The sequence below is a fragment of the Apus apus genome, chromosome 2, assembly GCF_020740795.1.
Source record: "Apus apus isolate bApuApu2 chromosome 2, bApuApu2.pri.cur, whole genome shotgun sequence".
NCBI lineage: Eukaryota > Metazoa > Chordata > Aves > Apodiformes > Apodidae > Apus > Apus apus.
This window is the reverse complement of record NC_067283.1, coordinates 138,328,627-138,352,067: the sequence shown is the minus strand read 5'-3', so window position 1 is coordinate 138,352,067 and position 23,441 is coordinate 138,328,627. Positions and strand designations below refer to the sequence as shown.

The 23,441-nt window shown below is 37.5% G+C and overlaps 1 protein-coding gene across 1 annotated transcript in view; it reads left to right on the top strand.

Moving 5' to 3' along the window:
* Positions 1-1,674: 1,674 nt before the first annotated feature.
* The window catches only part of ANGPT1 (angiopoietin 1), a 159,032-nt gene continuing 137,265 nt past the window's right edge, over positions 1,675-23,441 (top strand). The window contains exon 1 of the mRNA XM_051612373.1: positions 1,675-2,356. Coding sequence (XP_051468333.1) covers positions 2,060-2,356 — 297 coding nt within the window. The 5' untranslated portion in view covers positions 1,675-2,059. The remainder of the gene's footprint in view (positions 2,357-23,441) is intronic.

Sequence of the window (23,441 nt, the reverse complement as noted above, 5' to 3'; positions counted from 1 at the left end):
TCATAGGGAACAGCTGTTTTTATGCTAACCCTTCAGCTTGTCGTCTGATCCTACCGTCTTCTTCCTGACTGAAGCTCTCTGGTATTACATAAGCAAATATCTTGCAATTACAATTCATAATAATTTCAAAGACAGTGATATAATTCCAATTATATCACAATAATTTCAAACCACAGCAGAACTAGTTCTGGTGATGGAGAATTACGAGAAGTGCTGTATGACAGCAAGAAAACAAGCTATCATAATTTTGTTTGCAGGGGCAAGAAAAAGAAAAAAATGGAGCACAGAGGTGGGCTCAATAGTTCAGAGGTGATTCTGAGCTTGCTAAAAGCAATAGTAGCATCAATGCTTTGCTCTTTGTTTTTGTTTTGTATTGTTTCTCTCTTTTTTTTTTTTTTTTTTTTTCTCTCTGTATTGGACACACAGACATTTTAAATCAAGATAAGAATTTCTCATTCCTCTGTATTATTATAGGGGATATTTTTTACTCATTCAACTGCAGTGGTTTCTTTACAGATGCAAGATGAAAAGCCTTTGCCCCCAGTTTTGAGTTGGAATAGCTTCCTCAGGAGCAGAGCAGACACTCGCTAAATATTACAGGCAGTTATCTTAGAAAGAAATTGCAGTTGTGATACACTTCAGGTGTTTGCACTCAGTATTCTTGCTGGTAGATTTTCCTGTGGGTGAAAACCTTGCAAGTTGTTTTTTTTCAGTGATGCACTATTGCTATTTAGATCACTATCACTATCATGGGAAAAATTGTGCTAAGAGGTCTGCATAGGTGTTGCCTGATATTTATATAATATCAACAAATACTAGGGCAGGAATTTATACTCAAATTCCTCTGAATTTCAGGAATATTCCAATACTTTTTCTAATATGTACATTTTTTTATTTGTCTCTAGCAAATACCAAAAGCATTATTTAAGTATAAGATAGCTTCTTATATAGTTACCACAATTTTCTTCTTGTGGAAGTTGCCCCTGAGAAAGTTTCTGCATATAACCAGGGATGCCTGTATATCCCATATAGATATGCAGAATGGAAGAAGCAATTTGTATGTGATAGCTGTAAAGCAGTACAGAAGACAATCAGCCTCTATCACTCACTATCTTATATTCAGTTACCTGAGTTTAGATGCCAAACATGGAAAATTATTATCCTTCTGAGCTGTCATTTCCCACTACTATTTGGCAGCCTTAATTTTATTATGTGCTGTAAAAAAGCCCTCAGCAACCTCTGCCAAAGAAAAAAATTGTCTTAGAAAAGTAGCTAAAAGCACGTGAGGGTTAAAAGTAACTTTTTTTCCGTAAGTGTCTTTCTCCTGACTTAGAATTCTTTAATAGATACTGAGCAGCACAGAACTGAAAGTATTTTTCATTTCAGTGCTTTGTATATTTACAGAGGGATTACAGCAAACTTCTACACTTTATCTACATTTTAATAGGTCAGTGTGAACATATGAAGTGTATTAAGGTGGACTGCCTTACTTATTAAACTTCTGTGAATTCGTCAAAAGCCCCTAGCAGTTGTGTGCAACAGGGGCTGGAAAGCCATGCATGATTGAGGTCATGCAGCCAGCCAGTTTGTAAGATGATCCCTCTGTACCGAGTCATCAGCCATCCTCTGCATAGGGGCGCACTCATACACGCATTCCTGTCAAGTCATCTTGTGAAAGGCTGCCTGCTTCCAGCTTGGCTTGAAAGTGCAACCTTAATAAAACTCACTGAAGTCTGAGAGAAAATAGCAGTTCTGCAGCAGATAGTGTAGGGGAAAGAGACTGGGATATGCATATGCAGCTGACTAAAGCAGGCTACATGCTGGACTGTAACAGAGAGGAAACAATAAATCTTAACTACTATGCAATAAATATTCCCAATTTTAACTAAGGAAGCTATCCTCATACTGAAATTAAAACAATAACACTTTATCCAAGCTTAAATACTAAAGTGTGCTTCTCTAGTCCATTTTCCAAAGACTTTAAGGGAAATTAAGAGCAAATTTAAGGAAAGAGGAAAAAAAAGTTTTTCTTAAAGTAGGAAAGGAAAGTAATAATAACATGTCAGTTTTCCTTTCCTTTGCTTTCCTGGCAGCGACTCTTGCTCATATAGGCTGTAGTAACCAGCGCCGGGGTCCGGAAGCCAGTGGGAGAAGATTTAACCGGATTCAGCATGGGCAGTGCACCTACACTTTCATTCTGCCAGAACAGGACGGGAGCTGTCGTGAAAGCACGACAGACCAGTACAACACAAATGCTCTTCAGAGAGATGCTCCTCACGTGGAACAGGATTTCTCTTCCCAGAAACTGCAACATCTGGAACATGTGATGGAAAATTACACTCAGTGGCTCCAAAAAGTAAGTGTTTCTTTCTTTTTTTTTTTTCTTTTTTTCATTTCTCACTAAATGGATGTTTTTGGTGATGCTTATGCTGTTCAAAGTTTTCATTAGTTTCTATGAGAACTGAGGTCGGCAAGACTGATCTAGTTTGTCCCTGTGCCGAGAAGAAATGCTTCAGCCAGAGTGCACCCTTAGTGACATTGCTGTTGCGAGTGGAATTTTCTTCATTTTACTGAAAGATGCAACTTCTTAAAGAAGTCTCAAGAGACTGTGGATGTTTGTGAGCCAGAGAACATAAAAATCCCCCAGAGACTCTAATGACAGAACTTCCTAAGTATTCCTATAAACTCTACTTGTAGTTCACAGGCTCAGATCATGTGTCACACAGGATACCTGCTACTGTGACAGCAAAAGGGAACATTTAAAAAAATCAGCATTAAAAAGCACTGGGTTAAGAATATCACTGTTCCTCCATAAATAGGTCCTATAATACTATTCTACCCAGCTAATTGCTGGAAAGAAAGAAAAAGTTATATAGGTATTCACACTCCTAAAGCATTGCAGTAAAAATTTTAAACTAGTAGATTACACTGACTTGAAACAAGCTGATTTACTTTGTGTGTGTATGCGCACATTCCTTCATAGAAAGGGGAAAATTATTTTGAAGGTGTTGCAGTAAGTTAGCAGAAGTAATTATTTTTAAGAATCTGTGTAATAGCTCTAAACTTTTAATTAACTTTTCAGTATTTTATGCATAGGCTAAAGATTGGGCCTGAAAAGACTTAAATATGTGAATAATTTCACTCATACGAGCAGTCCCATTCACCTTTACAGGATTACTCACTTGTGAAAAATTACATACCTTGCAGGATCTTGTCCATGCCTTAGTAATGAGATAGCTGAACAGGAAAATTGACTAAACAAAGAGTATTTGTACACAGCTATTTGTAACACTCCCATTCTCACACTGCCATTTTTACCTGGCAAAACTTAGAAAACTGAGCAATTGAATGATGCAACAAGTCATGTAAGATAGCACAAGAAAACTGCTGTATGTACACATTTGAGAGATTGAAGAGTTAACAGTAACACAAGCTCATACTAAGAACGGACATAAAAATCTAGTGACAAATCTACTAGGTGGGCTAAAACTTCCTATTAGCATAGTTACTGTTAACTATCTTATTTATCAGTTTTGTTTCATCCAGACTGTATAAAAGATAGAAGTATGTTAAAAAGCATATAAAGACATCCCCATGCCCCTAACCCTACTAAAATATTTAGAGGACTTCCTGACCTCTTGGTAAACTAACTGTGTTCTTTGCATATCTGGCTCTAGCAAGAGAGAGAAAGACTCTGTCCAGTAAACATGTGACTTTAAAACAAAATATAGCCAAGCATTTATTTTTTAGGCTCCTTTTGCCATTTTTTAATATCTTGGTCTGCTTTGGGGAATGTAAGGCTGCAAATGAGGGGATGTCTTTTGTAGAGGAAGGCATTTCTTAAGAAATTACTGTACCTTGGGAGGCTGAGACAAGCACTAAAAAGAGGAAAGTTATCTGTGGTTTTGCCCATATGATTTTACTTGAGCAAATTGCCTGCTGAATCATGCTTATAAGACTTCACTTATTCTGTGTTTGTCCACTAGAGACTGAACTAAGCTCACTGTTTCACTTGAACTGAACGTGAAGAAATATGAGTCTCTGGAGTGTGAATGTCTGGGTTAGGGTTAGTCCTCTCACACTTTGGAGGGAAGTGATTAAACAGGTAGGAAGCCCAGTGAAAGGGGTTTATGTTTGAGGACTGTTTTCTTCTACAGAGATTGTAAAACTGCCTATGGGCAGAACCACCCCCCTCCTCTTTTCCTTCCCATCCCCCAACCTTCTGCTCCCAGAGGTTTACATAAAACTGGGATTGTGCACATATCCCCCATGTGTCAGTTTTCCCTGCATTGAAAGGACTTGTTCCTCTGTGATGGAGGACAGCTTGCTCTGAACAAATGAGGCTGATGCAGCTCCATTGTAGCATCTCTGAATACTGAATTTGCTTTGTTGCTGTTGCCATTACGAAGCATCTCAGCCATATCTCATTTCCTTTCAAAACAAACATATTGCTTAAATGTAATGAATATATTATGTAGCTATCTCACATTTCAGGTTTTGGACTCTGCATTTATTTTTCTCCCTAGATTTTAAATATCTGCTGCTACACTAAATAGCATTTTACAATACACCTGCTGCGAACAAAGTGAAGAATAAATAATGATTGTAGGTCCATGACTGGAATTGAACACTTATAATAAGAAATAATGTTTCAGAATGTGAGATATATTCTGACTTACCTAAAGGAAATATGTTCATTCCTGCAGGCAATGTATGTAACTGTCATTAAAATTGTACATAAGCAATGTTTGGCAGGATTTATTTGCTAGCCCGCAATATTGAAAGAGTGATTATTGAGAAAGTTTCTAAGAATCATGGTTTGTTTAACTCTGTAGTATTTTAATTTTAGACTTATGTACGAAGAAAAGAACAGTTTCCCACAAAGGGTATCTAACCTGGAAAATTTCTAGAAGAACAAGTTGGTTTTTTTGTTTAATTTTGTGTTTGTTTTTTTTTAAAAAAGGTAATTTTTTAATGCTTAAAACCTAAAGTGCTTCTTTGATGACCTGCAAGCTTGACTGCATTCAAAAATGTATTGGCTTATGTAGCAAATTACAGGCAATTAAGTCTCAGCCTTATCCACTAGCTTCTGCATATCTGTGGTCAGCATAACTGCCATTGGTTGGCAAACCAGGCAGATGGCAAAATGCTCTGCACTGAAACTACTTGGAAGATGATGACTTGGTAAACATTTTTAGAGATTTTCCTAGAACTGTTTATTTTAATACCGACTAACTTTCCTCATTGTTTAAGCTTAGGCTTCATTTCTGCAATATGTTTATAACGATAGTTCAAAACAAACAGTTCATCACATTTTCTTTCTTGCAATAACTGACTGGCACATGCAACACTGGTATTTAATTGCAGTGTCTAAGTATTTCCAAAGAGGAGTTACATGAAATGTTATAATTCTGTCTTGCTTGTCTAACTTTCTGTTAGTCAACTTGCTGAACTTATGGTATTGATGGACTCGGTGTACATTCAGGGGAGGCATAGAGATGAATGTTTCATATACTTAGCCCTCAGTCCAAATAGTTGTAGTAACTGTCACTACAGTAATAAGTGATTTTTACATAAGCCACTTATTTATTTGTGTATTTATTTATTTATTTTCTGATCGTTACCTAAGCAGAATACCATACAAGTTCAAAATGAGTGCTTAATAGTAGAGTACTTTAAGAAGCTAATACATACTTACAAGTTTGGGTTGAAAGTGAACCACAGCCTTTCTGGTCAGAACCAGAATCCAAGTTTAGATTAGGTTTTTTTTCCTCTTCTCTACAAGTATTAATGGCACTACTACACTTAAACCAAATAAAGAAGTTTAAATTCACTTCCCTTTCCCTATAAAGTGCCTATGCTGTCACCAGCTACAATAGAAGTATAGAATTGTAAGCTGGATTCAGCCATTGAAGAGAGAAACTATCAGAAATTTTTCTAGGGTACCCATAGCCATTTAATAGTCTACTTTAACATTTACTCTTACCATGATTTTGATAAATTATATGGCTATGGCATTCTCTGTGGTCTCTGTTGATTTCCTGATTTTGCAGAAGTAACATTGCAAGTGCTCACTGGGTTTTTAAACATGTAAGGAATTTAGTATTTGAGGGGCATCATTGTATAGACGAAACCGGCTTTTGGAAAGACTGGTGCTGTGGCTCCATGGGAAATCTGTCCCTCTCTGCTGTCTTTACCAACAGGCCCTAGCATTGTATTTAAATAGTAATAATATGCTTATGTGTATGGAGTGGCTGAGTTTTGTCTTGGATTTTATATGGGTTTGCTGAAGATGGAAAAATCCCTTACATGTCACTCTTGCTAGGTCAAAGTGTGACAGAGCCTGCCATGAAGAGTGTAGATCTAGGGAGTTGTCATAATGTCCTATGAGGCAAATCTATATTAATATAAAGATGGAGGTAGCCAGCATAAAGATGGTGTGTAAAATTTTATCACATTAAACCAGTTTTCCCTAGTGGAACTTAGAAGAAATAGTAAAAATTTCATTTTATTTGTGGGTATATCTCACTGGGCATTTTGTAATGTGACATGTGATCTTAAAGTCTACATAATATTTGGATGTGAAGTGCAATAAGATGATCCATGATGAACTCCTGATAATTTTCACAAACGAAAACAGGCCGTTAGATTTGGAATCTGCCATTTGGTTTATGTAAGCTTTACTAACAGGGCTGTGTAAGGAATAACTTTCCAGTAAGTCTCATTTTTCAAGGGGTAGCAGGGCTAAAAGGAAACATTGAGGATGTTTCATCCAAAACTGGCCACTAGTCTCCTGTTTGGCAACCAGCTTGAACCTGGATTTCTTGTCTAAATCCAGAGGCTGTTTATGCTTCTAAGGAATCCTTTTTGGTTTGGAGTCAGTGAATTCTCATATCCAAAGTAGAGCCTCACCCTAGTGACATTTGAAGTGTAGATCACACACACAAGCTGTGAAAAAAATGGCACAATTCAAATTAGTGGGATTACTTATGTAGTATGTACTACTCAGTGGAGAAGTAGGTATAAAACACGTATCTAAAGAGCAAAAATAAGTTCATAGAAACAAACTGGTTCTAAGATAATTGACATTTGAGTGTAAAACCGAAATTGTTGATTTACATCCAAAAACCTCTTGGCCAATAATATGCCTACATTTTAAGGTCCCTTCTAGCCCAAACCATTCTATGATATATTGCTGAAGTCCTTGGGGTATTCTGAGGTACCCACAAGAAACAGGCAAGACTTCAAACATGGAAATGTGTCAAAGCTTTACATTATTGAGGGATAATCTATTTGTCAATGTTTTTTTTAAGAAGCAGAAGAATCTGAGAAGTAGACTGATGGTCATTCTCACATGTTGCCACATTTGGCAGCAAATTGCTTAAAAAAAAAAATTCCCATGCTTGGACAGAAGGCTTTATTGCAATGTGTAGTAGAACCTGAATGTGATTTTCAGTGGTGACAGATGTAATTAGGAACTTTCTGGTAACAATAAGATATTACATTTATTAGTCATGTCCAGTGGGAGGTCTCATTTGGAACACTGAGAACTTTTCTAAATGGACCTGATATAAAGTAAATGACATGTCATTATGAGGGTGCTGAGAACTCATCGTTCCCATTCCTTTCTGTGGTTTGGAAGCAATCTCTACTTCACAGTGTTGGGTGCCTTAGGAAAAAAAAAAAAAAAATACAGCCAATGTGGGAAAAGTATAGAACTGGTTATTTTAGGTCTGCATCATCCCACCCAGACTTCTGGCCAAAACCCAGAGGTACCCAAGATAGGCTTTTCTTTGCTGTGGGGAATCTCTCAGTGATTTGTCAAGAGACAGTAGCAAGCCCAGAGGAAGAGCCATCCATCTGAACTATCCTTCGGAAGTCCCTGCTTCTCTTCATGGGCTCCAGGGAAATCCTGAGCAATTTGCTTCCTGATTTAAGTGCCTCAGTTAAGTGCTATAGAATTAAGCTTTAATTCTGTCCGTGCCTGTAGCATGGACTTCCCTTGTGACTACAAGGAAATAATAAACTGTAAGTAATCCTGTTTCCCACTCCTAACACAGATATAGTACTACTACTCAAATTCACAAGGCAGCTGGGAAGCTTAATACATTATTTTTTGTGTTGCTTTTGGAATCTTCCTAGTGGAAGGTATTTTGTGCTATTGTTTATGTATGATAACAGTACTTCCAATGTTTACAGAAAACGATGTGAGATTAAAAAATCTTTTGGAAGGAAATTAGTTTTAAAAATAGTAACTAAAAATATTTATAAAAAATAAGCTGATAAATACAATTAATACAAATCTACAATACTAATTATATTTTGCAGGTTGCAATGGAGTAAATGGATTATATACATCCATCTAACAGTGAGAATGGTCCTCATTCTTCCAGTGTGCTTAGAACCCATCAAGTAGCTGCTGCTTCAACCTGTATTCATCTAAGATGATAAGACTGTAGTTTAGTCTAGTACAGATTCTCAGGAAGACCAGTGAGGAATGGCTACTGCTGTTACCAACGTTTTTTAATACATTTGCCATTATCAAAACTTGGCTTCCTTGTGTGGTTTATTGCAAGTATATTCTGAAAGGTAAAGATATTTAACAACCTGCTTGTATTAATCTCAATTTACAGTTCAGCTTAGTTCAGGCCTCTTATCTGTACTTGCAATAAGATGTTAACAAGGAGGAGTTACTAAATGAGGACATTCTAGAACTGTTATCATGGTTTCAGCTGTGCTGCAAACCTCATCTGCAGCACCAGCAGCTCAAGTGTCTTGAATAAACAGCCCTAGCATAAAATCTTCCCAGTAGCATAAGGATTTCCTCTCTTGTTAAAGGGTTGGAGTGTCATCAGGAAAAGGATATCGAAACAGTTTCATATGTCATAGGAAGGGCTCTTTTTCTTATGAAACAAACTATAATTTAACACAAGGTTGTTCTTATGTAACCATGTGTGTACATTTTGGACAGTGTTATGAAACATCAGTGTGATGAATATTCACTTGGAAGGGTAAGTTAGAAATGCTGTAATTTGTTGCACATTTACACCACATTCTCATTAATGTTCTTACACACAGATCAAGCATCACTTTAACTTCAGGTTAATCTGAGCAGTGCAAGTCACTTCTAACCTGGGATAAGAAGCTTAATTTTAATTACTGAGTTTAAAACTGACTTAACTTCTTTGTCTACACAAGACCTAACAGTGGGACTACACTTAACGTTGAACAAACATATGGGTACTGACAGTCAAAGCAAGACAAGCATAAGGTCAGATGGAAAGATGCTCAGGTTCCACTATTCTACATTTCTAGAAATAGCTTTCTTTCAAAATTAAAACAAACGAACCAACAACAAAGGAATGAATTAGTATAATTTTAAAATCCTTCAGCAGAAGTCATACAGAAAATCGGTATTCTAGGCCATGGAGCTACATGATTGAAAGATTTAAAGATTTCTCATACTCCCTTGACTAGCTTCTAGGAGCAGAAATAAAAAAATAAAACAATAAAATAATAATAATTTTTTAATTTTTTTTTTTTTTTTAATTTTTTAAAAGTATTAAAAAGCCAGTATGAAAAGAGTACTAGAGAACTACACTAGTTTGATACTGGAATCTGTGTGCCTTCAGCAAGGGTATTTTAAAGGTCTGTTCTATGGTAGTACATGGTCAGTCTTTGTTATTATTCCTGTCTTAAAAGAGAGAAAAATGGGCTGAAAGTGCAGGCAGGATCTTGCATTTGGAAAATCTGGGTTGAATAACCATAAGTAAAGAGGGGCTGATCAAAAATTCTGTAAAGTCTTCAGAATTCCTTTCCTTTGAACACCTCCTCCCAGTGTGTGAGTGTGTACATTCATTTAAACATCCACGTAAACATATAGATGCATTTAGATTTTTGGAGTGTTTTGTGTTCAGGTACATGCAAATCTGTCTCGAAGTGTTGTATCTTAAACACGTTTTTATATTTTATGCCTACTTACCTGCTGTCAACCTGTTCTCCTGAAGTTGACCTGTTGGTTTGAAAAAACTGGAAGACTTGGAAGCAAGATGAAACATGTATTGTACATGCTTGAATTTTGTGTGAATGAGTTCCTGCACTGTGTTGCTGATAAATTGTAAGTGTGCTTTTGTTTTGTCCTTTCCAGAATGTATATGAAACAATAATTTTCATATATTCTGGAAAAAATATTGGACTCCCCATCGCAGACACATTTCTGTCCTCACATATACATTTGTTGCACGACAAACCTGGTTATGCTTTATGCATGTATGACATCTATGTCTTTAATAGGCATAACTATATAGTTATAAATTTTCAGCAGGTCTTCTGGGAATATTTATTTGTTGGCTTAAATTCTTGCCATTTGTCATGTTTTGTGTAGTTGTCTTACTGCAAATAATGTACCAGGCATTCCTTCTTCAATAGGAATGCATGGGAACAAGCAAAATCCACTTGTTCCAGTTAGCAGAACTGCCTTCTGACTCTGCTCTGCCCAAGGATTTGGATCCTGGCTTTCTTTCTCCTCCCTCTGTACCATGCAGGCAAATAGGCTTGAAAGATTACTCTCAAGATAGAATAAACTCTGAGCATCCCTGTCAGAAAATTACAGCAAGACTGGAGAACTGTGGGAGAAAACTGGAGGCATTATGAGCCGTTGACCTTAGAAGGTAATTTGTCTCTTTTTGATAGCATGGCTTCTTTTGCACTAGAGCATAGATGATCAGACTGGTGCTAATCAATTTTGAATCTAAAAACTATTTCTGCTGCAGGCTAATATGTAAATTATAGGCTGATCCTGCCTTCTTTCACATCTAAACTTCCTTTAAAGGCTGTCTTTGTGCAAGAGTTTCTTGAAATATAGTATCTATGTTATGAAACTTCTGTCTTAGGGATAACAGTGTTCACCAGGCCAGGCTTGTACTTTCCTTATCCATGATCCACACCAGCCTAAACCTGCAGAGGGAATTTGCAAGATTTCAAAGAGAAAAACACTGGTGTCATTTGAGTGCTCCTGCTACTATTTTAAATGCTACTAAAAACTTTCCATCATTATGAAAGACTTTCTAAAGAGGGGTTCTTACTTCCTGACTGGAAGTGAAAAAAACCTGATTCTTGACGTGTAGATGTACTGTTTTGAGGTGTATTTTAATATTTGACCTTTAATGCAATCCAAATCCAAGGAGCACATTCTAAAAACCCACAAAAAGCAAAGGAACAGTTCTAGTAAAATCCCAAGAGATGCTTTTACATTTCTTTTTAGGGTCATGGTAGACTTGCCTGCACTTTGGATCAAATTATTTATGTATGTTTTAAAGTTGTCAGCCTATGCTTATTGAAATTTATTTTTCTTTCTGAACATCTTGTCTGCAAATATGGTCTTGCACAGTGGAGATGCAGGGAAAAATAATGTAGTTGTTAAATGATAGTTTTGCATTTTTATTTCCTAAACATTGTATTGAATGAATTTTCAATTTGGATTAAACCACCTATGGCTCTATTTAAATGTGCTTGTTTTCACTTTCATAAGTTCAGCTTTGAATAGCTTTAGCAATAATTATCTTTTGGGAATTTTAGTTCTCATGCAGGAAAGAGAACTGTATTAAATACATCTCTTTTTTAAAACTCTCCCTTCAGGTCAGTGTGTGGGTAACAGAGAGGGTGAATAATAGTAATTTACATGCCTTTCTCTTATCTCTTTTGAGTCATGTGTTTGTGTCTCAAGAAGGCAAGGTTCTTCAGATAATTATCTCACTACCACTATCGGATCACTAGTTCTCCTAAAAACTTATTATTTTTGTAAAAAAAGTGTATAAGTGACTTGATATTTCTGAAATCTCACAGGAAATTTTTATATGCAGCCTGGGTCTCTGAAGTCCCTGAAACACCAAAAGACCTAATGAAGACCATTATAGCCTTTGAAAACTGGGCATTGATATGTAGATAAAAGCATCTGAAATGAGGATTTAGAATCACTACCATAGTCATTTAAGTATTAAGTGTATTTATTTGTGTCATATTTAAATATTTATGCTCTACAGCTTTAATTCATCAGGAAATTCCTGTGGCCTTCTAGGTCACATCAGCAAGTCATCACAGTAACGGGTAAGCCCCAAACCATGATGCCTTTGGTGCTGTGCCTGGAATTTTGAGGATCATCTTAGAGAGAAAATTGCTCAAAGAGATGACTTAATCTCTTCCCAAATGAACTATTCCCCTTTGTTCCTTGGCTAAAACTTCGTACCACACTCTATGTGTGACTTACCATGGTAGAGATAAATGGTCAAGGGCCACCTATCTTTCCTGCGTCACTTGTCCCCTGTTAGTGGGAAAGGCCATCAATGCTCAGCTAGAAAGTTTTTCTGTGTTACTATTTTTGTGTGAAGGAGATACAGACTGTACAATTCTTTATCACTTTAGCCTGTTAACTGCAGAGGTGATGATTAAGGTCGTTTCTCTTCACATTTTTCTTGAATGATCCAGTTTGATCCAGGCTTTTCCAAGAATTCTGGCTGATGCAATAAAAACCTTTTGTATATTTCTCTGACATTGTTTACCTTCATGACATTGTACAGCTCAACTGTTACAGCCTCTGCCCTAATGTTAGTTGTTAAAGCATTTTTTGTACCTGTTACAATAATAGAGTTTTATGTAAGGAAGCATAAGAAAGACAACTGTATTTGCAGAGGCACAAAAGGCAAGAGGAGTCTGGCAAGGTGAAGGATGTTTACAGCAGAATTAATTCAATAATAGTTGGTAAAAGATCATTTTTTATAGTCTGATCTGCTTGATGAGCCATTGTGCCAGTCACTGTACAAAGATACAATGCATGGTTCTGTCTGCAACTGAGAAGTATCTTGTTGAATGAGTGATTTCAGACCCTCATTAGCTGAGTTTACTGAGAAAGCTGGCTTTGTTTCACACTCCACTGACATCCTTGAAACCAAGGTATTAGTTGAGTTTCTGCATCTCACCTCACTGGCCAATTGCTTGCACCTCATCACATGCTCACATAATCTGCTCTAAAGACACGATGTAATGCTTGGGTAAACTATGAGAAGTATCTGAGATGATTTTGTGGATTGGGCAAACTGCAAATGAATAAGAATATATGTAGCTTTTCCAAGTGCTTTTTAATTTGAAATCCATAAAATATTTATAGAACAAACTCCCAAGGGGCCTGAAGATAAGGTTGTAACTGCAGACTGTTGCCTCTTGGAAAGGGTTATCTCAAAGAAAGTAAAAGGGACCTGGAGAAAGACTGGAAAGACTAAATATAAGGTGGTAGATAGGGGTGGTGCTTCAGAGCAAGAAATCTGTCTATTTGAGGTTGATAGGGAATTGTCATTAAAATCTGACAGGAAGGGTGAAGGTTGCTGTTGTAATCTATGAATTTTTGTTCTGTCCAAGGTATAAATGTGTCACTAAAGCACACACAATATAATAACTTGTGCTGCAGTAACAGAAAAGTCTGAAAAATTACTCTGATATACAACACTGTGTCCAGTAAAATGCCCTGAAACAACGTAGCCATAAAATATTTACTCTCTGTGTGGCCCTGCAAAGTTTATAATGCTACACATTACTGTCATATTACAGTCTATTCAAGAAAAACTCATCATAGTTGAGAAAGATGCAACATGTTTTAATGAGGAAGTTGTGAAGTCTCCAAACTTCGCTGGTTATTAAAGTATCTGAAATACAGATGTCCTCTTGCTGAAATGTTGAGTAGAACAAGAGTGCCACGTGTGGCAGTGCAGGTGGTCACCAATATGCCACCCTCTTACCAGGAACACACTTGCACCTGTCAAGGACAACGTTAAAAGTAATCATAGAGTCGTGGAATGACTAGGATTGGAAGGGACCTCAAAGATCATCTGGATCCAAACCCCTGCATTGGCAGGGACACCTGCCACTAGATCCAGCTGCTGAGAGCCCCATCCAACCTGCCCTTGAACACTTCCAAGGAGGGCACATCCACAGCTTCCCTGGGCAGCCTGTTCCAGGACCTCACCACTGGAACTCACACTAAAGCATTTTTTTTCCTAATGTCTAACCTAAATCTCCCCTCTTCCAGTTTTAATCCATTACCCCTTGTCGTCTCACTACTAGCCCAGCTTTCCTGTAGGCCCCCTCCAGGTACTGGAAGGGTTGCTATGAGGTCTCCCCAGAGTCTTCTCTTCTCCAGGCTGAACAACCCCAACTCTTCACACCTTGTGTTCATTGGAGAGGTGCTCCAGCCCTCTGATCATGATTGTGTTTCCTCTGTATATTTGACCATTAAGGGAAGAAGCTATTTACTAGCATCAAGCAAGCACCACAAACAGTCTGTGATGAGCTAGAGGTCAGAAATACTAAAAAGGCATTTGTCCAAACTTGCCAAATTTAGGTTTTGCAAGATCTAAGGGCTTGACCCCAAAAATGCCAAGGATCCTGTTTTGAACTGATGGTATTCAGAGCTCTCCAGGAAGCATCTGTCACATTACAAGCTTTACCTCTATAAAAAATTATTTTCATTTCACTGCTGGAGGGTGTTATCACAACCATGTATCTTTTGGTTTGTCAGTAGATTTCAAGAGGAGGTAGAACTGAGTGGGAATTGCTGGTACTCAAAAAAAGCGTATCTGTTTTATACTTTTGGGTAAGTGGATGAGAATGGGAAGTCTAGGGATTTCCTGCAGAAATTTATAGAATGCATTTACATATTGACTTTTAAAGTACAATGGATATATCAACATTAAAAAGAGTTGAAAAATTAAATACAGAGAGATATAAAAAAATTTGTGTAGAATTCAGGTTCTCAAAGCTAGGATTACTGATTGTATTTCTTTAATGCTAAAGCAGTAATAAGAAAAAAAACCCAACAAAACCAAAAAAACAGTTGAAACGTTGTTACCTTCTACTTTAATGTAAAAATCTGCATTAGGAACCCTAGAAATTAAGATAAGGAAAAAAAAAAAAAAAGTAAAAAAAAAGCTCTGTGATCTAGTATTTAACACTCCTACACATCTTGGAAATATCTATTAATTTGGCCACTGACCCCTGGGGTATTTCCGAGAAGCAGAATTGAGCAAGATTGAAAATATTTTTGTTGCTCTGTTACGGGCATGAAGATACAACATGAATTTTTGATCTGTAAAATATGAACCAAGTGTAATCTCCATTTCCTTTTTGCACATTTTTAAAGACAACTTCAATATTTTCATTCATTATTTTGCTGCCAAAATCCCACAGAGCTCCTGAAATTATGATTAAAACTGTTTGGTTCTTTGTCACTAAAACTAACCTTGTTTTTTTTGTTCTGGGCTATAACTCACCTTGATGGAAAACTGGAAATGTGTTGTAGGGTAAAATTTCCATTTTCATTCTTCTTCAGGTTCAAGATGATACCTCAGTGTTAGTTATGTCAATGTGTTTTTGAATACTATCATGTTTTCGCTTCCCTAGTAACACCTTTCTGAAAGGCTGTAAGCAAGCTGCAGCAAGATTATTTTAGAATGCTACTCAGAATGCAAGACAAGCTTCATATTGTGAGACAGCTTCACGTCCCAAGTCACAATTGCTCAGAGTGGTATTATATCAGAGTGCATTTGCTTCTATCAGGCTTGGTCTGGTATTGCTATCACATGTTTTCCAGGTGTTGCTAGCATACTTACCAAAAAAGTATGACTAGAAAAAACAGTAATTTCCTACAAGAACATGAACCAAAAGGAAGTTTTCAACACGTTCCACAAACTCAAACCATTATCATGAAATGGCCTCAAGAGGATTGGAAACTGGGAAAAAAAAAAAAAAAAAAAAAAAAAGTCTCTTGACTCTCACCCAGTGTGTGATGGTAATGAATTCCTGTGGAGCTTGGCCTAACACTGCTCACAGTGAATCAGCATTAAAAATATTATCTCAGTTCCTGTCCTGGAAAGGATATTTCCTAACTTCAGGCCCACCCAGCTGAAGCTGACCCCTCTGCCCTCTCCTTCTCCCAGTGATTTCATGGGTGCCAGAATTTCCAGGTCGACTTTTGGCACTGGCTCTCTGGATTCACCTGCCTGAAAACTTCTTTGCCCGAGTTTAAGAAGATTTCTTGATGGTAAGAGAGTGGCCTCAGCTCTGTCCTGACAAACCTATTTGGCAGAACAGGAAATTCCCAGATGGCCAGGAGGAATTTTAAGGGCTGGAGGGGTATGTTGCAAAATGCTAGCCTGGCACCCACAGAGTCTGAAGTCTGTTATTTATAGAAAAGCAGAGGCAGAAAACAGATGGTGTGCTTCCTCACAATATGTTCTACAATCGTGACATTGTTTCAGCATAAATTTGAGGGGTACCACATCAAGGCCTGAGATGATAGTATGGTCTCTATTCCCAGCCGGTTCTTTCCTCCACATGCCCAGAAAGATACCAAATGATACCATGTGCAGTGGTGCTTTTATAATAAAGAAAAGTCTGCTTTTAGAAAGATCTTCGTGAACAGTATGAGTCAGAAATCACATCAATGACATTAGTGGAGTGATGCCAATGTAAGTCTGCTGCAGCTGAATGCAGACTCAAGGCCAGTCCATAAGAAGCAGACAATCCAGATTTTTTTGTTCAACTGAGGATAGGATTCCTTGTACAACTTTTATTATGTGCATAGCCTTATCCCAGCACTCCCCCAGCCTCAATGTGAGATACATGTCTCATGAGAACAATTTTATAAAGACATATCCAATATTTCCTTTTTTGTTCACATCAAAAAGCCCATAAACGCAACTTTGCCTATCGGGTTTTTTTCAGTATTCTTCTTTCCAGTACATCAAAACAACAAAGAACAGAAGCCTGTTGAAACAGAAGCACTCCAACTGATTAGACAGATAATCTTAATTTAAACCTAGTCTCAGTTTCTCTTTGGCTTGATTTTCAGGGGACATTAGAATTTTTTTACCTTGTTTTGCTGAAGCCAGTCAGGAATTTATGCATTTTTTTCCTGAAATGTTTTAAAATAGAAAAATCCTTTTTTATTGACATTTTCTGCACATTATTTGGACATTTCCATAAGATACTTGTGTAACAGAATTTCTATGTAGCAGATATAATCCAGCTAGACACCTTCCAAGCTGAGAGCTTGAGACCTCAGGTAAAAGTAGCCAGGTGACACAGGGCAATTTCTGAAAACCAAAACATTGTGGTTTTCAGCCAATAGGTTAGAATTCTTGGTTAAACAGCATCATCTGTCTCTTTTTTATCTATCTATTTATTTTTTAATTAACCTTCCCTTTCTTTTAAAAAATTGAGTTTTTCATAAACTGAGAGAAATGTCACAGGAAAATATTTTTCTGCTGCTAAATAGAAAATCAGCAGAGAGCTACAAAGTGGCTGCCTTAGGGTTGATGTGAGTGAAAGTACAATGAAGTTCCAGTATTATCTTGGGATATGAAGGAGAAGTGTAAGTGAAATATCAATGTACATGCACAGTGGAGATGTTAGAATAAGTATGGACTGTATTGGTATCCTCTTGTTTATCCAGGAACAGCTGCTTCTGCAGCTCCTTTTTTTTTTTTTTTTTTCCCCTGCAAAAGATAGGGAGAATATGCATGAGGAATGTTGTTGATATAGAAAAGATCATGCAAACTGTCCACAATGAACTAGAGCCATCGGACTTCAAAGAGAACTGTTTGGAACTCTGATTCCACTGTCCTGTTTTTTGGTTTAATTAAGAAAAATATTTTTTTAGCTGACTAATCTAGTTCATGCTAAAGGAGAAAAAAAAACCATCAAACTGCACAAGATAAAGCTCTTACAGCAACTATGTTGCAAATCAAAAGAGTATATCCATGCTGAACACATGATAATATTCCTCTCTTTTCTTAAGTGATATATGAGAAATGCATACCTGGATGTTGCAGAGATGATCTGTAAACCAGGGCCTCTTTTTTTTTTTTTTTGAAACTTGATGGAGTCAGCATGTCTTTTCTGGTAGGGCTGTATGTTGTCCCTCAGATATCCTTTGAAGATAATGCCTTTTAATACTGTATACCAGTCACAAAGCCTATGTACATTTTACTTTTGTATTTCTACACTGCAACATGCTGAGAAAAAATCTTACTGTGAAGGTGACAGGAAAAAAAATAATAAAATGTTAAGAGTTACTTGAGTGTCCCTCCCCATAAATTATCTCTGCTTGAATTTCTAACCAGTTAATATTTTTCTGCTTGTGTTATCTTTTCTAACAAATGAGGAAATTCACGTGTCTGTGATTCTTTCATATAGTGCTCCTTGCAAAAGGATTGTTTATTGAAAATGTACTTTCAATTAAAAAAATTATTACTGTTGCATTCCTTTAGGATTTCTTTTTTTTTATGGAAGAAAATAGTTCACCCAGTTCTTAAATGCAGAAGTTATCCTATAGTATTACTACTTGGAAACAAGTAATGAAGGTTTTTTTATATTGATTTTAACTTTATAGCACAGATAAAAAAGATCAGAATTAAATCACTTGTCCTTCACAGTTTATCACAACTGAATAATGTACATTATCTCACAACATGCAGTGGATCAGGAACATGCCTATTGTTAATACTGGTGAAATGTTGGTGAATATACTCCTATATCCTTTTGTATTAAAGATCTCAACACATTTTACAGATGTGAATGAATAAAGCTTCATAACAATCAGAAGGCTTGGCAATGGCATTCATTTTGTTTGCATTAGCCAGTGGAAAACACAAGGTACAAAAGGGGCAGCTGATGTACCTTTTGACATTTGTGAATCTAAGTGCAGCCAGCAATAAAACCAAGACTTAAGGCAGCATCAGTGTTTATATGAGTTATAAAAATCATTCATATTAATACAGAGAGGTAAATATCCATTCGTGTCTTGGGTTACTCATCTCATTGCTGTCCAGGAATTTAATTATTTCTGGCAGCAAATGATGGGCTAACTTCATAGCTGCTGTAAACTGACACTGCTCAACCTAGAGTAGTGGAATGGTGTTGACTGAAATCAGCTAGGCATCTGGATGCTCATGCATGCATCAACGCCTCATTCTCAATGCATCAAACCCCATATCTCAATGGATTTGCCCCCTTTATTGGAATGAAAACTGAGCTGGCCAGAGCTCCTGCACACATACACACTATTTCATTTTCTCACTCAACTTTCATAGTGGCCTTTCTTTTTCTTTTGTTTTGGGTTTTTGTTTTGTTTGTGGTTTTGTTTTTTTGGGGGGAGTTGTGGTTCTTGTGTTTTTGTTGTTGTTTTTCTGGTTGGTTGGTTGGTTTGCTTTTTGGTGGTTTTTTGTGGTTTGTTTTGTTTGGTTCTTCTTTTTTAAGAGACCAGCCCTGGCCACACAGCCTGATGTGAGAAGAGGAAGTGATGTTATGCAGTCGTGTATCCTCAGCACCATTATGGAAAAGTCAAAACATCTGACACCTACTTCTGGTTATTAAAGCAAGAGGCATTTCTTCTTCTTAGCAGTTTTAGCCAGTAAGCATGTAACAGATGCAGACCAATTTGGTGGCCTTCCACGATAGGGCTACAGAGCAGGTGGATAGTGGAAAAGCAACCAGTGTCATCTACCCTGATTTGTGCAAAGCATTTGACACTGTCCCACATGATATCCTGGCCTCCGAAATGATAAGACAGGGATTTGACAGATGGACCACTCGGCTGGATGGCTGCACCCAGAGAGTGGTGGTCAGCATCCAAGTGCAAGCAAGTGACTAATGGTGTTCCCCAGGGGTCAATATTGGAATCAGTGCTGTTTAACTTCTTTGTTAGTGATGTGGACAGTGGGATGGAGTGTATCCTCAGCAAGTTTGCTGACAATACCAAGCTGAGTGGAGTAATTGACACCCTAGAGGGAAACAAGGCCATCCAGAGGGACCTTGAAACACTGGAGAGGTGGGCCAATGCCAACCTCATGAAGTTCAACAAGGTCAAGTCCTGCACCCAGGCCGGTGCAATGCCAGGCACAAATACAGGCTGGGGGGAGAATGGATAGAGAGCAGCCCTGAGGAAAAGGACTTGGGGGTGGTAGTAGATGAGAAGGTTGACATGAGCCACCAGTGTGTGCTCACAGCCCAGAAGGCCAATTTTGTTCTGGGCTGCATGAAAAAAAGTGTGGCCAGCAGGGGTGAGTCTTCATCAGGAAATGAGGGTAGTAAGGTGCTGGAATAGGTTGCCCAGGGACATTGTGGAAGTCCCCTCCCTGGGGGTGTTCAAGGTCAGGTTGGATGAGGCCTTGTACAGCTTGGTCTAGTTTGAGGTGTCCCTGCCCATGCAGGGGTAATAGAACTAGAAGATCTTAAAGATCCTTTCCAACCTTAACCATTCTATGATTCTATGACTGTTAGCTCTTTGCTGTCCTCCCAGGGGAAGATAAAAAGGGCAATAAGGGAGAGAGACCTTAACATTGGGAAAAAAAAATATAATAGGTTTAATGAAGTAGTAATAATAATGATGATGAATTAAAAATATATACAAGTATGTAAATATGGCACCGACACTCCTCAGTTGGTAATTACTTCCTGACCAGAAAAGTCACAAACAACTAAGCAGCAGATGAGGGTGCCTGAGTCCAGGGTCCCAGTGACAAGAGCCTTGAAGCAGCTGAGCCAGTCCTACATAGGGAGGCAGGAGAAGGCAAACTGTCTTGGTGAACAATGTCCATCTCCAGCAAGAAAAGAAGTTGCAGGGAAAGGAGCAGCAGAATAGAGAGACATGTCAGAGAAACCCCAATCAGACAGATCCCAAGAGGGCTCTCCAAGGAGCCATTTTATACCAAGCACCATGGGCAGGACCTCTGTGATTGGTCCATTTGGGTCCTGTTCCCCCTCTTCTCCCCACAGGCACAGCTGCTCCCCCACAGCCACAGCCTGACAGCTGCTGGGGGCCCGGGCAACCTCAGGGCAGCGTGGCTCCAGGCAATTTTTATCCTGGCACTCTCAAACCAGGACAGCAAGTAAAGAGCTTTCCTGAACTCAAAAGATATTGTTATACTATAGCCCATTGTTTTCCATCACAGTAGATAAGGTATGAAAACATCTAAAACAACTAAATTTTAGATCTAGAAGTAGAATCAGTTGAAAATTCCCTACAATATCCTGAGTAATTTATTAGCAACAAAATCACTTTCCACTGGGGTTGAGTGTGATGACAGGTTAAATATAGAGCATGTGTCACCTTCCGTAAATCATACTAGAAACTACCCAAATGCTTGATGAAATGTATAGACCTTTATTATTTCACATAAAGAATGTGCATTGAAAGCCCTCGTTTAATCACCAATAGGAAAATCAGACAGTTGAACAGTGGCTTTGAATTATTTTTTTTCTGTATTTTCTTTTTAATAAATGTTTTTTGAAATCTAGACTCTCCTGTAAACTCAGAACATAGAAGTGTATTAGGAGAAAAATGCAAAATCTGACTTTTACAGGGGCTGTGACAGGTACCCCTGACTTCAACAGGACAGGTGGGTGCTTGGTGTCATTACAGATAGGTACACAGGTTACATTTTCAAAGAACAGTAGTAATCAGAATGTACAAGTTGCAATGCTCATCTCTTAGGAGTTATAGTATCAACATCTGTTGAAAATGAGACTTGTAGTCTCATTTGCAGTTAACAAACTTGGTTCTCCAAAATGAGAGCAGTCCCAGATCAGAGAGTAACTGCAGCAGTTTTGTGAGCAGTAAGTCAACAAAGGTAACAAACTTCTACACTATTATCCAGGTTCCAGACTGCAAATAAGGCAGTTTTCCTATAGTTTTTTTGGGTTTTTTTGAAGATAAATGTGCTTTGCTTGTAGTAAGCCATGCACCTTACATGCCCCAGGTTGGGCTGCAGACCTGCAGCAGAATCCAAGAACAGGTCTAGGCACTGGGCTGCTAAAGAGCTGGATGGGAAGTTGCTTCGTTCCAGTACCTATCCCGTCAATGGACCTACTTCCTTTTTCCACTTACAACTGAAAGTAAAAATTGAAACCATTAACAGGACTTATTTTTAGTGTAGAAACCACCACATGGATCCATTTTACTTCAAGCTTGTGGTATCTTAGCTCAAACAGAGATAGTGGAATAATAGTAGAGATTAGTTATAAAATGGTTACAAGATTTTCAAAGGGATTTGTCTATATGCAGGGTTTTGGGGCAAATTCCTCAGTACTGTTGTTTGATACATATTTTTTACTTGGTTCCCAGGCTAAATGTTTTTAATTGCAAAACAAATAAGTATGACAATATGGATATTTAATTGATTTTTATGAGAGAATCTGATGTTGCTACATATTTGCCTAAACCCACATTATGGGAATTCTCAGACACATAAAAGAAAGCAGTGTGGTTTTATATACTGCTATTACATGAGTATTTCCAAATTTAATATATTTACTATATTGTATACAATTTAAATGGACTCTTAATAAGTTTCCACGTGTTTTCTACTGTAGGTGTTAGAAAAGCTGTATTCATATAAATATTTAGAATAACTTACTTTTCTTTGATTTAAATTTTTTTCAAGTGTCTTCTGGTTTGGAGGAGCAAGCTTGTTAGGTCAAGCCACTGCTATCTCTGTCACATAGCGTGACTCTTGTAGAGTAAGATGAGAACAGGATTATGTTCCATCTAGGAATTCACGAGTGCTGCAAATGAACAAGACTCAAAACATCTGCAGTTTTGAATGACACAATATATCTTTTGAAAAAAACCTTTTGTCACATTTTGTTTAGTATTTACTGTCATGGAATCCATTTATACTGACTTCAGAAATAACATTAGCTAACTTATGCGAGAAGGAATCTCTCTTCAGCACAGGCTGATTTGGTTGAAAGTTGGCACAATGTTAAAGTCATCAGAAATAATGTGGCAGAGTGTGTTGTTTAAAATCATGTGGGTTTGTTTTGTGTGGTTTAGAGTTTTTTGTAAGTAAAATAAGCTAATAACTTTCAACTTCTTATTATTTTACTTCTCCATATTTCCAGTCTTCACAGTAGCACTTTTCCGCACTTGTTTATATAATCTGAATGTAGATGTCCAGAACTGTACAAATTAGTCTCATCTCTATGATTATTTTTCTCTCAAAACCTTCAGATAATAAAGATTATGTGTTCCTTTTCGAGCAGACACATGACATAATCAATATATAGGTCTCTCTCTTCTGATGCTCTAATTTCAACATCATCCACTTCTTCCTATCAGATGCTTTAATGTAGTATTTTGTCCACCTACATTATGTCCTAATATTTAGTTATCAGTAAACTTCATTACATTTTTTTTTTTTTTGGGTGTTAAACTCATTAACAGTACTAGGATGCTGAGGAGAGACCTTATTGCTCTCTACAACTAACTGAAAGGAGGTTATAGGGACGTGGGTGTTGGCCTCTTCTTGCAAGTAAATAGTGACAAGACTAGAGGAAATGACCTGAAATTGCACCTGGGGAGGTTTAGACTAGATATTAGGAAGAATTTCTTA